Here is a 13,978-nt window from a genome sequence, read left to right on the forward strand (position 1 = left end):
CAAGTACCAAAGGAAAAGTTATATTCAATCAACGCCTTTACAGCCTCTTGAGCCCCGACGGCTACAAAATGACACAAAAAGAAAATGATGGACGTGTTCATGTTCGATGAAGTAATCATGCATGGAAACCAGTCGCGCAGGTTTTCAGGATTTTAGCACGCCGAGCATAATTCAGCAGGACCGAGAACAAAAAGGGGTATTTTGGTTTTTGGATGTTGGATTTTTTGGGGGCATATGGCAAAATGGCTTTCAGTATATGGCATTTTTTTTGTGTGTATGGCAAAAAGGCTCTTGGTATATGGCATTTTTTTGGGTATATGGCAAAAATGGCTTTTTTTTAGTATATGCCAATTTTATTTATTTATTTATTTTTTTGGTAAATGGCAAAAAGCCTTTTGGCATATGGCATTTTATTTTGTATATGCCAAAATGGATTTTGGTATTTGGCTTTTTTTTTTTTTTTTTTTGTATGTGGCATTTTTTGGGTATATGGCAAAATGACTTACGGTATATGGCATTTTTTTTGTATATGCCAAAATGGATATTTGTATTTGGGATTATTTTTTTTTTTTTGTATGTGGCATTTTTTGGGTATATGGCAAAATGGCTTACGGTATATGGCATTTTTTCTTTTTTTTTTTTTTTTTTTTTTTCTTTTTTTTTTTTTTGGTATATGGCAAAAAGGCTTTTGGCGTATGGCTTTTTTTTGGTATATGGCAAAATGGCTTTTGGTATTTGGCATTTTTTTGTATGTGCCATTTTTTGGTATATGGCAAATGGCTTTTGTTATATGGCATTTTTTTTGTATATGGCAAAAAGGCTTTTGGCATATGGCATTTTTTTGGTATATGGCAAAATGGCTTTTGGTATCTGGCATTTTTTTGTGTGTGCCATTTTTTGGTATATGGCAAATGGCTTTTGTTATATGGCATTTTTTGGTATATGGCAAAATGGGTTTGGGTATTTGGCATTTTTTTTTTGTATGTGCCATTTTTTGATATATGGCAAATGGCTTTTGTTATATGGCGTTTTTTTTTTTTGTATATGGCAAAACGGCTTTTGGCATATGGCATTTTTTGGTATATGGCAAAATGGGTTTTGGCATATGGCATTTTTTTGGAGATGGCAAATGGATTTTGGTATTTGGCATTTTTTTGTATAAAGAATTTTTATTTGGTATATGGCATTTTTGCAGGCCATGCACGTCCATGCCATTGACGGCTATGCACGACCAAACTTCCCATTCATTTTGAATGGCAGAAAAACATGTGTGGTTGTGATTTTCAACCATACACTTACCATCACAGTGCATTGACATTCAGCTGGCGCCCAAGTAAGGCCATGCCATATACCGAAAAAAATGCCAAATACCAAATACTAGTTTGCCATATACCAAAAACTGCCATATACCAAAAGCTATTTTGCCATATATATAAAAAAAAATGCCATCTGCCAAAAGCCATTTTGCCATATACCAAATACCACTTTTTGTTCTCACTGTCTCTCGCTTAATTTAATGTTAAAAATGACATCATCCAAAGCTGTACTAAAGAGTTGCGTCAAAAGGAGTAAACGGTTTGTTTGGTGTTTCTCAAGGTGGACATCGAGATGGATGGCAAGATGCTCAACTCACACGGTGTGGACTTCCTGGACGGCCCGTTGGGTTTGGATATCGACGAGAAGGACCTGGACGAGGAGGAGACTCGTAGGGACATGGCCAAGATTCTCAAGGAGCTCAAGCAGAAGCATCCCGACAAAGAGGTGAGGAGAGATTTATTTACTTGTCCCGAGGCCTGTTATTTTTTGCCTACGTCAGTCTGGAAGTACAGAACTGGTCTGACAAGGTCCTGTCTATTATCTCTGACACTTTTAACTTTGCTCCCATGCCCCTAAATACCATCATTCTCTTTCATTTCATTGTATCGTCTACCGTGGAAATTAAGTAAAGTGTGGGTAATCCTTGATCAAGTTATGGTGGAATTCCTTTTCTGACTTATGTGACCTTTGGCATCATTACCCCAAAATATATTCGCCTATTCCGTTTCATACGACAAACATATCGTGCAACTTTGATACCAACCCCATTATTCATTCCTGAGTTATTTTGAACACAAACATATTTCTGACCTCTATAACCTTTGACCTCAGTACCATAAATTATATGACCTATTCCATTTCATCTTACAAATATATGCTGCAAGTTTAATAATAACTCAAGAATGAATAAAGGCGTTATCTTGAAAACAAAACATATTTCTGACCTCTGTGACCTTTGACCTCATTACCCTTAATTGTATGATCTCATCCATTTCATCTTTCAAATAGATGCTGCAAATTTGAAAACTTAAGAATGAATAAAGGGGTTATCTTGAACACAAACATATTTCTGACTTCTGTAACCTTTGACCTCAATTCCCCAATATGTAATGACTTCTTCCATGTCATTTTTCAAATAAATGCTGCAAATTTGATAATAACCTCTTAATTCGTTCTTGAGGTATCTTGAACACATATTTCTGACCTCTGTAACCTTTGACCTCAGTATCCTAAATGATATGACCTTTCCATTTCATCTTACAAATATATGTTGCAAGTTTAATAGTAACCCCTTTATTCTTTCTTGAGCTATTTTGAAGACAAGCATATTTCTGACCTTTGTGACCTTTCTCCTCATTACCACAAAATATAGCCACCTATTCCATTTCGTATGGCAAAAAAATCCTGCAGTTTGTGAAAAAACCCTTTATTCGTTCTTGAGTTATCATGAATACAAACATATTTCTTACCTCTGTGACCTTTGACCTCAATTCCCCAAAACGTAATGACCTCTTCCATTTCATATTTCAAACATATGTTGCAAATTTGATAATAACCTCTTAATTCGTTCTGGAGGTATCTTGAACACATATTTCTGACCTCTGTAACCTTTGACCTCAGTACCCTAAATGATATGACCTCTTCCATATCATCTTACAAATATATGCTGCAAGTTTAATAATAACCCCTTTATTCTTTCTTGAGCTATTTTGAAGACAAGCATATTTCTGACCTTTGTGACCTTTCTCCTCATTACCACAAAATATAGCCACCTATTCCATTTCGTATGGCAAAAAAATCCTGCAGTTTGTGAAAAAAACCCTTTATTCGTTCTTGAGTTATCATGAATACAAACATATTTCTTACCTCTGTGACCTTTGACCTCAATTCCCCAAAATGTAATGACCTCTTCCATTTCATATTTCAAACATATGTTGCAAATTTGATAATACCTCCAGAACGAATTAAGAGGTTATCTTGAACACATATTTCTGACCTCTGTAACCTTTGACCTCAGTACCCTAAATGATATGACCTCTTCCATTTCATCTTACAAATATATGCTGCAAGTTTAATAATAACCCCTTTATTCTTTCTTGAGCTATTTTGAAGACAAGCATATTTCTGACCTCTGTGACCTTTCTCTTCATTACCACAAAATATAGCCACCTATTCCATTTCGTACGACATAATTCTGACCTTTGACCTCATCCCCCCAAAATGATATGACCTCTTTCATTTAATCTTACAAATATATGCTGCAAAGTTTGATGGTAACTCAAGAACGGATAATGGGGTTATATTGAACACAAACATATTTCTAACCTCTGTAACCTTTGACCTCATAACCTCTTTCATTTCATTTTACAATATATGATGCAAGTTTGATAACAATCCCTTTATTCGTTCTTGTTTTTTTTTTTTATATTGATGACCTCTGTAACTTTGACCTTTGTCCTCGTGACCTCAAAATGTAACCACCTCTTCTGTTTCATATCACAAACATATACTGAAAATTTGATAATAACCCCTTTATTCGTTCATGAGTTGTCTTGAACACAAACTTAATGGTGGATGGAAAATGTTAAAATTGTATATATTTTCTGAATTTATTCACCTCTCTTTCCTTTATTAACATTCGGCAAAATAACCGCTCATTGAATTTAATTATATAAATACGAATGAATTAAAGTAACCCACTAAGTGTGAAGCCTTACAATTTCCAAGCTTGTCGGCCTGAATTAAAGAGTTGCAATCAACTGGTACGAATGAGCAAGCTCAAAGCTGTGTTGATGAATCCCGACATTAGACTCCTTCAAAGATTTAATAACGCCGTAAAACAGATCATGCGAGGCTTTGTGAGGCATTACACGGCTTTCCTAGCAGAGCGTCCGAGGTATTATTTCCAGTTTTCGGCTTTATATCTTCCTCACGTCGCTCGTCTTCTACCTTTACTAGCGAATCCGTGTCCCAAGATAGTCTTGTTTCCAGTACGAGTGCGTCTGTGAGGTGGTCTTCTCGGGATGATTTAAGTCCACTGGCTCTGTTTTAGATCTTATCTGCTGACATAATACCTTTGCCTTACAAGATACTTTTATGATCTGACTTAACATGCCAGAGGGGAATACAAGGACGGCGGTAAAGGAAAGAATCAGAATGATCTTATCTTACTTTTGCAAACGTCTGTGCAATGATGCTTTAGAGTGGGGAATGTTTAAATTATTCAGAAAAAGCGTACTAATATTTCTTGTTTGTAGTAATGTAGTTGATGAATGGTCAGAACTAAGGGTGTAACGGTACACACAAGTCCCAGTTTGGTACGTACCTCGGTACGGGGATCAGGGTTTGGTACGGGTTTGGTAGTTAAAGTCAGGTTGCACTCGCCAGCTTTGCAAATTTTTTTGAAAAAAATAAGGTGCTTATTTACTATTATTGAATAAGGTTAAAGGATACACAGCACGACCCTTCCCACACAATCCTATCACGGTGCTGGGTAATGGCTGCTCAGCCAGTTGGAGACCTGGCAGCCACAATAACAGGGTGATAGGTGGGTCCCACGCTTTTCTTTCTGGTGTGGCACCCTGGGCGGGGCCTCCTCTTCACCTAGGCTGCTGGTTGCGGGGGTAGGGAATGTCGGGGCTCCTGTACTGCAGCAACTTCTCGATGCTCTCCTGCTTCTGCCTTCCTTTCTCTGTACTACCCGGGTATCCTCCTTGGGTGTCTCCCCGTCCGGGTGGGGATCCTGTCCTGCTCCGGGCCTAGTGGGCCGTCGGGGTCTCGTGGTGTCCTGTGTCATTGGCTAGTGGTGGCGGGCGTGAGCGGCGGTGGCCGTTCCCCTCATCCCTTCCCTGAAAACCAGTTAATGGGGGCGTGGATGGTCCGGGGGACCACCCTGGATCCCAGGGGGATGGCGGTGGCCCCTTTGCTAGCGCTACAGGAGGAGAGATGGGCCCCACTGGCTCACCTTCCCTGATTGGCTGGGAAGGTGCCGTGGCACTAATTCCACTTGTCTGCAGGACTATCACACGTCTGATGGGATTCACACATGACTGGGTGCAATTAGACACACACAAGTAGAAAGATTGTTGTTGCCAGGATTAGCGATCAAGCAGCATAGAATAGAATGTCCACATACCTGCACTTACATGTGATTCACTTAGTACTGGGCTCCACACCTCACATTGTTGATTTATGTACTCTCCACCCCGCCTCATCACATCTCGTCAATGGCAGAAGACTTTACAAAAGTAAGCTAAAGGTAGAGAGGAAACTGGTTAGCCCTCTTGGCATTCTAACTAGCCATGTTATCTGCTTCGTTAACAAGCTTACGTTATAGTATTTGCTTTACCGTCGCTAGACACACCAACGTTCATGGACAACGTTCATGACAGCGTTTACTTACCTTAAATTTTGTGCAACGTGACTGATCATAGTCACATAAATGTGAAATCACGTAGGAGGTCCCGTTGTCCTACATCCGTGAAGCCGCGGCCGTCTGTTACTTTTCCGTAGCCAAAGTACTCCCATACGAGCTCAGGTGTAGTTTCAACACCTTCAGCCATTGCGTATTCTATAGCCCAGCGACAGACAAGGGGCAAAGCAACAACCGGAGGGGACGGATTTCTCGCTGTATTTTCGAGACGTATAAAATAGCTAATACCGTACTACGGTATGACGGAAAATTTTAATGGTTTAGAAAACGTGACGTTTTCAACCTTGAAACCGGTAACCGTCACATGCCTCCTCTGCAAAAATGAGAACTATTCCTCCTGAACTCTCATCAAATATGTACATAGTGACAACTTTTTCATTGGCTGCCATTAACGGTTCTAGACGGCCAATCTATTTGAAGTGGGATCCATCACACTTATTATCTTAAACTTACTATCACACGTCTAATGGGATTCACACATGACAGTGTGCAATTAGACACACTCAAGTAGAGAGTCAGGCAGCGTAGAGTAGGATGTCAACATATCAGCACTTACATGTGATTCACATAGTTCTGGGCTCCACACCTCACATTGTTGATTGGTGTACTCTCCACCCCGCCTCATCACATCTCATCCATGGCTGAAGACTTTACAAAAGTAAGCTAATGGTAAAGAGGAAACTAGTTGGCATGCTAACTAGCCATGTTATCTGCCTCGTTAACAAGCTTACATTATAGTGTTTGTTTTACCATCGTTAGACACACCAAACCAGCTGGAGTGAACTCTCGCAGCTGGTGCGAAACGTTCATGACAGCGTTTACTTACCTTCAAGTGACGGATCATAGTCACGTGAATGTGAAGTCATCTGCTGTCCTTCCTTCTGGAAGCCGCGGCCGTCTGTTGCTACTTAGTAGCCGAAGTCCTCCCATACGAGCTCAAGTGTAGTTTCAAAACCTTCAGCCATTGCGTCTATTCTACAGCACAGCGACAGACACGGGGCAAAGCAACAAAAGGACGGGGAGGATTGAGCGCTGCCGATCCAAGCCACGGATTTCTCGCTGCATTTTTGAGACATAAAATAGCTAATACCGTACTACGGTATGACGGAAAATTTTAGTGGTTTTGAAGCCATGACATTATCATACGAATCTTGAAACCGGTAACCGGTTTCAAGTTTTTTATTGGTTGCCATTGATGGCTCTAGACCAGGGGTTCCCAACCTATTCCACTAAGGCACACTGTGGGTGCAGGATTCATTCTTACCAAACAAGATGACAACACTTTTTCCCCAATCTGGTGTTTTACAAGTGCAATCAGTTGATTGCAGTCAGGTGTGGCTTGTTTTAGCAGAAGCCTCATTGGTTCAACTGTCTCTGCTGGATCGGCTGGAACAAAAACCAGGACCCACAGTGTGCCTTGAGGACTGGGTTGAAAACCCCTGCTCTAGACGGCCAATCTATTTGAAGTTGGAGGGCTTGCCACCCTCCCACTTTAAATTGATTGGACAGCTACTAGTAATGAACGCATATCTATTCGCCACAGAAGAATGATTGGATGCCACGTGACTGGATGTCTATCGTCAATGAAGGCTAACAAGATATAGCTAAAATATATCGTATGAAAACATTTTAGGGAACAGGTATGTCAACACAAATGGTGGAGCAATATATGCAGATTGACAACATAATTATACTCGCACCAATGTTTGGTTAATTAAAGACTCTTGTGACTAATTTAGGACAAGCATTATAGAAAACGGACGTATCCTTTGTGTGCGTTGTTTTCAGGTGGAGCAGCTAATTGAGCTAGCCAACTACCAGGTCCTGAGCCAGCAGCAGAAGAGTCGCGCTTTCTACCGCTGCCAGGCCACCCGACTCATGACGGGCGCGGGCAACATCCTGAAGAAACACGCCGCCGACCAGGCGCGCAAAGCCGTCAGCATGCACGAGGTGCGCTCAGACATCGGGGACAACGACCCCATCTCCAAGGTGTTCTTCGAACCCGCCACCTACCAGTGTCTGGAGAACTGCGGCACGGTGGCGGTGAACGTCATGCGACGGGGCGGCGACCTAGCCAAAACAATATCCGTGGAGTACCGGACCGAGGACGGCACGGCCAACGCCGGCTCGGACTACGAGTTCACCGAGGGCGTGGTGGTGTTCAAACCCGGCGAGACGGTCAAGGAGATCCGCGTGGGGATCATCGACGACGACATCTTCGAGGAGGACGAGAACTTCCTCATCCACTTGTCTAACGTCAAAGTCCTGACCTCGGAGGGCGAGGAGCCCGCCGAGGACGAATCAGCCAATCACGTGGACTCGGTGGCCTGCCTGGGCCTGCCGGCCACGGCCACCGTCACCATTTTTGACGACGACCACGCCGGCATCTTTACGTTCGAGGAGCCCGTCTTTCACGTCAGCGAGAGCGTGGGCACCATGGAGGTGAAGGTACTGAGGACGTCGGGCGCCCGCGGTGTGGTGACGTTGCCGTACAAGACGGTGGAAGGGACGGCGCGCGGCGGCGGCGAGGACTTCGAGGACGCGCACGGAGTGCTGGAGTTCCAGAACGACGAGATCTTGTGAGTAACCGCGCTATCGTGGATTTTGTGGATGAAAAAGCGAGGTGCGATGTGGTCACAACGATGGTTCGCCCAACTTTTCCTTTTTCATTTCTGTCAATCTGTCCGCTTTCCTTTGCTTTTTCCGATTCCGCTGTTTTAATCTGCTGAAAGCAAAGTACTGGTGTCGCGTAACTTTGAGTCGGTTGGTGGGTCGGTGGTGGAAAACAATAAAATACAATGTGTCGTATCTTGATTTAAGATTAGGGCTACCACAAACAATTATTTGGACTGTTGACCAATGGTTTTTACCGTTACTAATCAGTTACACAGATCAGGTTATTTAATATTTATTGTATTACTCACAAAATCTGATAGCTCATTTAAGAACGACAGAAGTCACAGAAAAAATAAGAAAAACTTGGAATTGAATGGGGAAAAGGACTTTTTTAATTTTTAATTTCCTTTTTTTTCTTTTAGAAAATTTTAATTGGATTAAAGATTATTATTTTCTTTGTTTTCAATTTTTCAAAGAATTTTTTTTATAAAATTTAGTGTTTTTATCCTTTTTAATGTTTTAAAAATCAAACAATTTAGATAAAATTAGTTTTGTTTTGTCCTTATAATTTATTATATTAAACATTATATGTACTGTTTTTTACTTTTTATTAAATAATTTTAATAAAGGTATTGTTCCTGTTTTTTTAAATTAATTAATTTTAATAAAATTTAATGTTTTTTTTTTCAATTTTTTAAAAAATTAAACAACTTTAATAAAATAATTTTGTAGTTTTTTTCCCTTAACGTTATATTTACTTTTTATTTCTTTTTATTTTTTTTTAGTTATATAATTTTAATAAAATTCTTGTTTTTTTTCCCCTCATTTTTTAAAATTAAACCATTTTAATAAAATCATTTTTAGTTGTTTTCCTTAACATTATATTTACTGTATTTTCCTTTTTAATTTTTTAAAAATCATGTAATTATAATAAAGTTCCTGTTTTTTTCCTTTATTCATTTATTGAAATTAAACAATTTTAATACAATTATTTTTACAGTTTTTCTTCTCTTCATTTTTCTTTTAATCAAACAATTTTAATAAAATTATATTTACGGCTTGTTCCTTTTTTACATTTTTTTTAAATTAAAAAAATTATAAAATGTCCTGTTTTTTTCATTAAACATTTTTAATCCAATTTAAAAAAAAAAAAAAATTTAATTGAACAATTTAAATAAAATTATATTTACTGTGTTTTCCTTTTTATATTTTTTTAAAAAACAATTTTAATAAAATTATATTTTTTTCCTTTTTTATTTTTTTAATGACTTTTATCAAAGTTACTATTTTTTCCCCTTCTTTCACTTTTTTTAAAAAGAAATTTCATATATTATGTTCAGTTCACTGTTTTTTTCCCCAATAGTTCCTTTTTATATTCTTGTTTGTATTTGTTTTACAAAATGAATAATCATTAAAAAAAGTCGAGTCACGAGGTTGAGTCGAGTCATGAGTTTATGTTGAGTTGATTTAGGAGCTTATGTCGAGTCACGAGGTTGAGTCGAGTCATAGTGTTATGTCGAGTCGAGTAATGATATTGAGTCACCGTTATTTCGAGAAAAATTGCATTGATTAAAAACAAATATTTACTATTAACTCATTGGCTGCCATGACAACAGCGATAGATATTACCCAAACATAACAAAGCTAACCCAAGCAAACATAAAGTGCCCTTCTGAGTTCAAATGGATTAAACATCTATCGCCATCAATGTCAGCCAATGAGCTAATAACCTCAACAACAACAACAAAAAAAAAGATTGTTTTGGTCAACATTGTCTTCTAACCAATTAATCAACTATTAAAATAGTAATCAATGAATTTAATAGTAAGTAATCAGTAATAGATAACCAATGTATGACTTAATTCGTGGCGTACTTATGACTTCTTTCTCACAGCTCTGCTTTTAGGATTCCACCGGGCCGCTGTTTTAATCCTCTAAGGGTTGTTATCGATCGCTAGCTTACTCAGCGCTCTGCGCGCTCAGCAGGTTCCGGCCATCGCGTGGCGCAGGGTTAAAGATGTTAAAGAAAAACTGGGTTATTTGTTGCTGGAATCTTAAGCAGCGGGGAATTAAAAGCAGAAGCATTTAATGATAAATCACGCGGAGACGACCGCTTTGAGAACGGCGCGGCCGATCGATAAGCTCGTCAAATTGACTCGCGCCGAAGGCTAACCCCCGTTTTCCTGAGCACTGCAGGGGCAATCATTAACAGTCAAGCTTTTTGTTTTAGCTACTTGCGCTCCGAAAAGAACAACTTGTTGTTTATAACGGGATGTTTCGTGCCTGTGCGTAACTGAGCTGGATGCTAACTAGCTTTTTTTTTCAACTCCATGGTCAGGATTTCAGAGCAATGTCAGCCCTTTCGTATTCAATTATATGGCACAATTGTCTTGCTTGCAAAGTAGCATCAAAACACATTTTAGTGGAAAATAATATCAAAAAGAGGTATCATTTAAACTATTTTGGCCATTTTAAGGATCTGACAACATGATTTTTGCCTAATTTGAAAAAATAGGTGACATCACGAAAATCTCTGCTCCCCTGTGGGGTACCCCTATTGCAAAAACATGCCATTGGTTCTCACGATGCAATGTGATAGCTTAATAAATCATGGGTTAAACTGATGTTTTGCACGTTGACCGACATTTTCTGTATCTGTATGGATGATTTGGGTTGAAAATAGCATTTCCCTGGCGATGTTTGACATCAACGGACGTAAGACACGCCTTATAAATTATCATTATTATGCACTGTAACTGTGTTTTACTTGCCAAAATGCAGACAATTGCATGAGTCACTATGATATGAGTTACCAGTAAGTCCTGAGTCTAACCTGTTGTTTGCAAGTCGAGTCAAGTCACGATGTTATGTTGAGTTGAGTCACGAGGTTATCTCAAGTCGAGTCACGAGGTTGAGTCGAGTCATGAGTTTGTGTTGACTTGATTTACCAGCTTTTGTCAAGTCGAGAGGTTGAGTCGAGTCATAGTTGTATGTCGAGTCGAGTAATGATATTATATTGAGTCACTGTTATTTCGAGTTGAGTCACAATGTTATGTCGAGTCACTAGGTAATGTTGAGTCGAGTCACAAGGTTATGTCGAGTCAAGTCACGACGTTATGTTGAATCGAGTCACGTTGTTGAGTCGAGACACGAGGTTATATCTAGTTTAGTCAAGTTACGACATTATGTCGAGTTAAGTCACGAGGTTATCTCAAGTCGAGTCACGAGGTCGAGCCGAGTCATGAGTTTATGTTGAGTTGATTTACGAGCTTATGTCGAGTCAAGAGGTTGAGTCGAGTCATAGTGTTATGTCGAGTCGAGTCATGATATTGAGTCACTATGTTATTTCGAGTCGAGTCACAATGTTATGTCGAGTCCAGTCATGAGGTAATGTCGAGTCGAGTCACAAGGTTATGTCGAGTCAAGTCACAACGTTATGTTGAGTCGAGTCACGAGGTTGTGTCAAGTCACGATGTTATGTCGAGTCGAGTCACGAGGTTATATCGAGTTTAGTCGTGTTACGAGCTTATGTCGAGTCACGAGGTTGAGTCGAGTCATAGTGTTATGTCGAGTCGAGTCATGATATTATATTGAGTCACTATGTTATTTCGAGTCGAGTCACAATGTTATGTCGAGTCGAGTCATGAGGTAATGTCGAGTCGAGTCACAAGGTTATGTCGAGTCAAGTCACAACGTTATGTTGAGTCGGGTCACGAGGTTGAGTCAAGTCACGATGTTATGTCGAGTCGAGTCACGAGGTTACGTCGAGTTTAGTCATGTTACGACATTATGTCGAGTCGAGTCACGAGGTTGAGTCGAGTCACAAGGTTATGTCGAGTCAAGTCACGACGTTATGTTGAGTCGAGTCACGTTGTTGAGTCGAGACACGAGGTTATATCTAGTTTAGTCAAGTTACGACATTATGTCAAGTTGAGTCACGAGGTTATCTCAAGTCGAGTCACGAGGTCGAGTCGAGTCATGAGTTTATGTTGAGTTGATTTATGAGCTTATGTCGAGTCACGAGGTTGAGTCGAGTCAAGTCACAACGTTATGTTGAGTCGAGTCACGAGGTTGTGTCAAGTCACGATGTTATGTCGAGTCGAGTCACGAGGTTATATCGAGTTTAGTCGTGTTACGACATTATGTCGAGTCACGAGGTTGAGTCGAGTCACTAGGTAATGTTGAGTCGAGTCACAAGGTTATGTCGAGTCAAGTCACGACGTTATGTTGAGTCGAGTCACGTTGTTGAGTCGAGACACGAGGTTATATCTAGTTTAGTCAAGTTACGACATTATGTCGAGTTAAGTCACGAGGTTATCGCAAGTCGAGTCACGAGGTCGAGTCGAGTCATGAGTTTATGTTGCGTTGATTTACGAGCTTATGTCGAGTCACGAGGTTGAGTCGAGTCATAGTGTTATGTCGAGTCGAGTCATGATATTATATTGAGTCACTATGTTATTTCGAGTCGAGTCACAATGTTATGTCGAGTCGAGTCATGAGGTAATGTCGAGTCGAGTCACAAGGTTATGTCGAGTCAAGTCACAACGTTATGTTGAGTCGGGTCACGAGGTTGAGTCAAGTCACGATGTTATGTCGAGTCGAGTCACGAGGTTACGTCGAGTTTAGTCATGTTACGACATTATGTCGAGTCGAGTCACGAGGTTGAGTCGAGTCACAAGGTTATGTCGAGTCAAGTCACGACGTTATGTTGAGTCGAGTCACGTTGTTGAGTCGAGACACGAGGTTATATCTAGTTTAGTCAAGTTACGACATTATGTCAAGTTGAGTCACGAGGTTATCTCAAGTCGAGTCACGAGGTCGAGTCGAGTCATGAGTTTATGTTGAGTTGATTTATGAGCTTATGTCGAGTCACGAGGTTGAGTCGAGTCATAGTGTTATGTTGAGTCGAGTCATGATATTATATTGAGTTACTGTTATTTCGAGTCGAGTCACAATGTTATGTCAAGTCGAGTCATGAGGTAATGTCGAGTCGAGTCACAAGGTTATGTCGAGTCAAGTCACGACGTTATGTTGAGTCGAGTCACGAGGTTGAGTCGAGTCACTAGGTAATGTTGAGTCGAGTCACAAGGTTATGTCGAGTCAAGTCACGACGTTATGTTGAGTCGAGTCACGAGGTTATATCTAGTTTAGTCAAGTTACGACATGTCGAGTCAAGTAAAGTCACAAGGTTATGTCGAGTCACAAGGTTGAGTCGAGTCACGAGGTTGAGTCGAGTCATGTTGTTATGGCGAGTCTAGTCATGATATTATGTCGAGTCACGATGTTATGTCAAGTCAAGTCACAATGTTATGTTGAGGTCGAGTCAAGTCACGAGGTTATGTCAGGTCGAGTCACAAGGTTGAGTCAAGTCACGAGGTTATGTCGGGTCTAGTGAAGTCACGATTATGTCGAGTCACGAGGTTATGTCGAGTCGAGCCACGAGGTTGAGTCGAGTCATGATGTTATGGCGAGTCGAGTCATGAGATTATGTCGAGTCACAATGTTATGTCAAGTCGAGTCACAATGTTATGTTGGGGTCGAGTCAAGTCACAAGGTTATGTCAGGTCGAGTCAGAAGGTTGAGTCAAGTCACGAGGTTATGTCGGGTCGAGTG

General features: G+C 40.2%; 1 protein-coding gene across 4 annotated transcripts in view; it reads left to right on the forward strand.

Annotated features, from left to right (window-relative positions):
* The window catches only part of slc8a1b (solute carrier family 8 member 1b), a 250,123-nt gene that overhangs the window by 34,852 nt on the left and 201,293 nt on the right, over nucleotides 1-13,978 (forward strand). For all 4 annotated transcript variants that reach the window (XM_057848307.1, XM_057848308.1, XM_057848309.1 and 1 more), the window contains 2 exons: nucleotides 1,597-1,761; nucleotides 7,538-8,328. In XM_057848307.1, the coding sequence (XP_057704290.1) occupies nucleotides 1,597-1,761; nucleotides 7,538-8,328 (956 nt within the window). The remainder of the gene's footprint in view (nucleotides 1-1,596; nucleotides 1,762-7,537; nucleotides 8,329-13,978) is intronic.

The sequence above is a fragment of the Corythoichthys intestinalis genome, chromosome 10, assembly GCF_030265065.1.
Source record: "Corythoichthys intestinalis isolate RoL2023-P3 chromosome 10, ASM3026506v1, whole genome shotgun sequence".
In the NCBI taxonomy this organism is placed as follows: Eukaryota; Metazoa; Chordata; class Actinopteri; order Syngnathiformes; family Syngnathidae; genus Corythoichthys; species Corythoichthys intestinalis.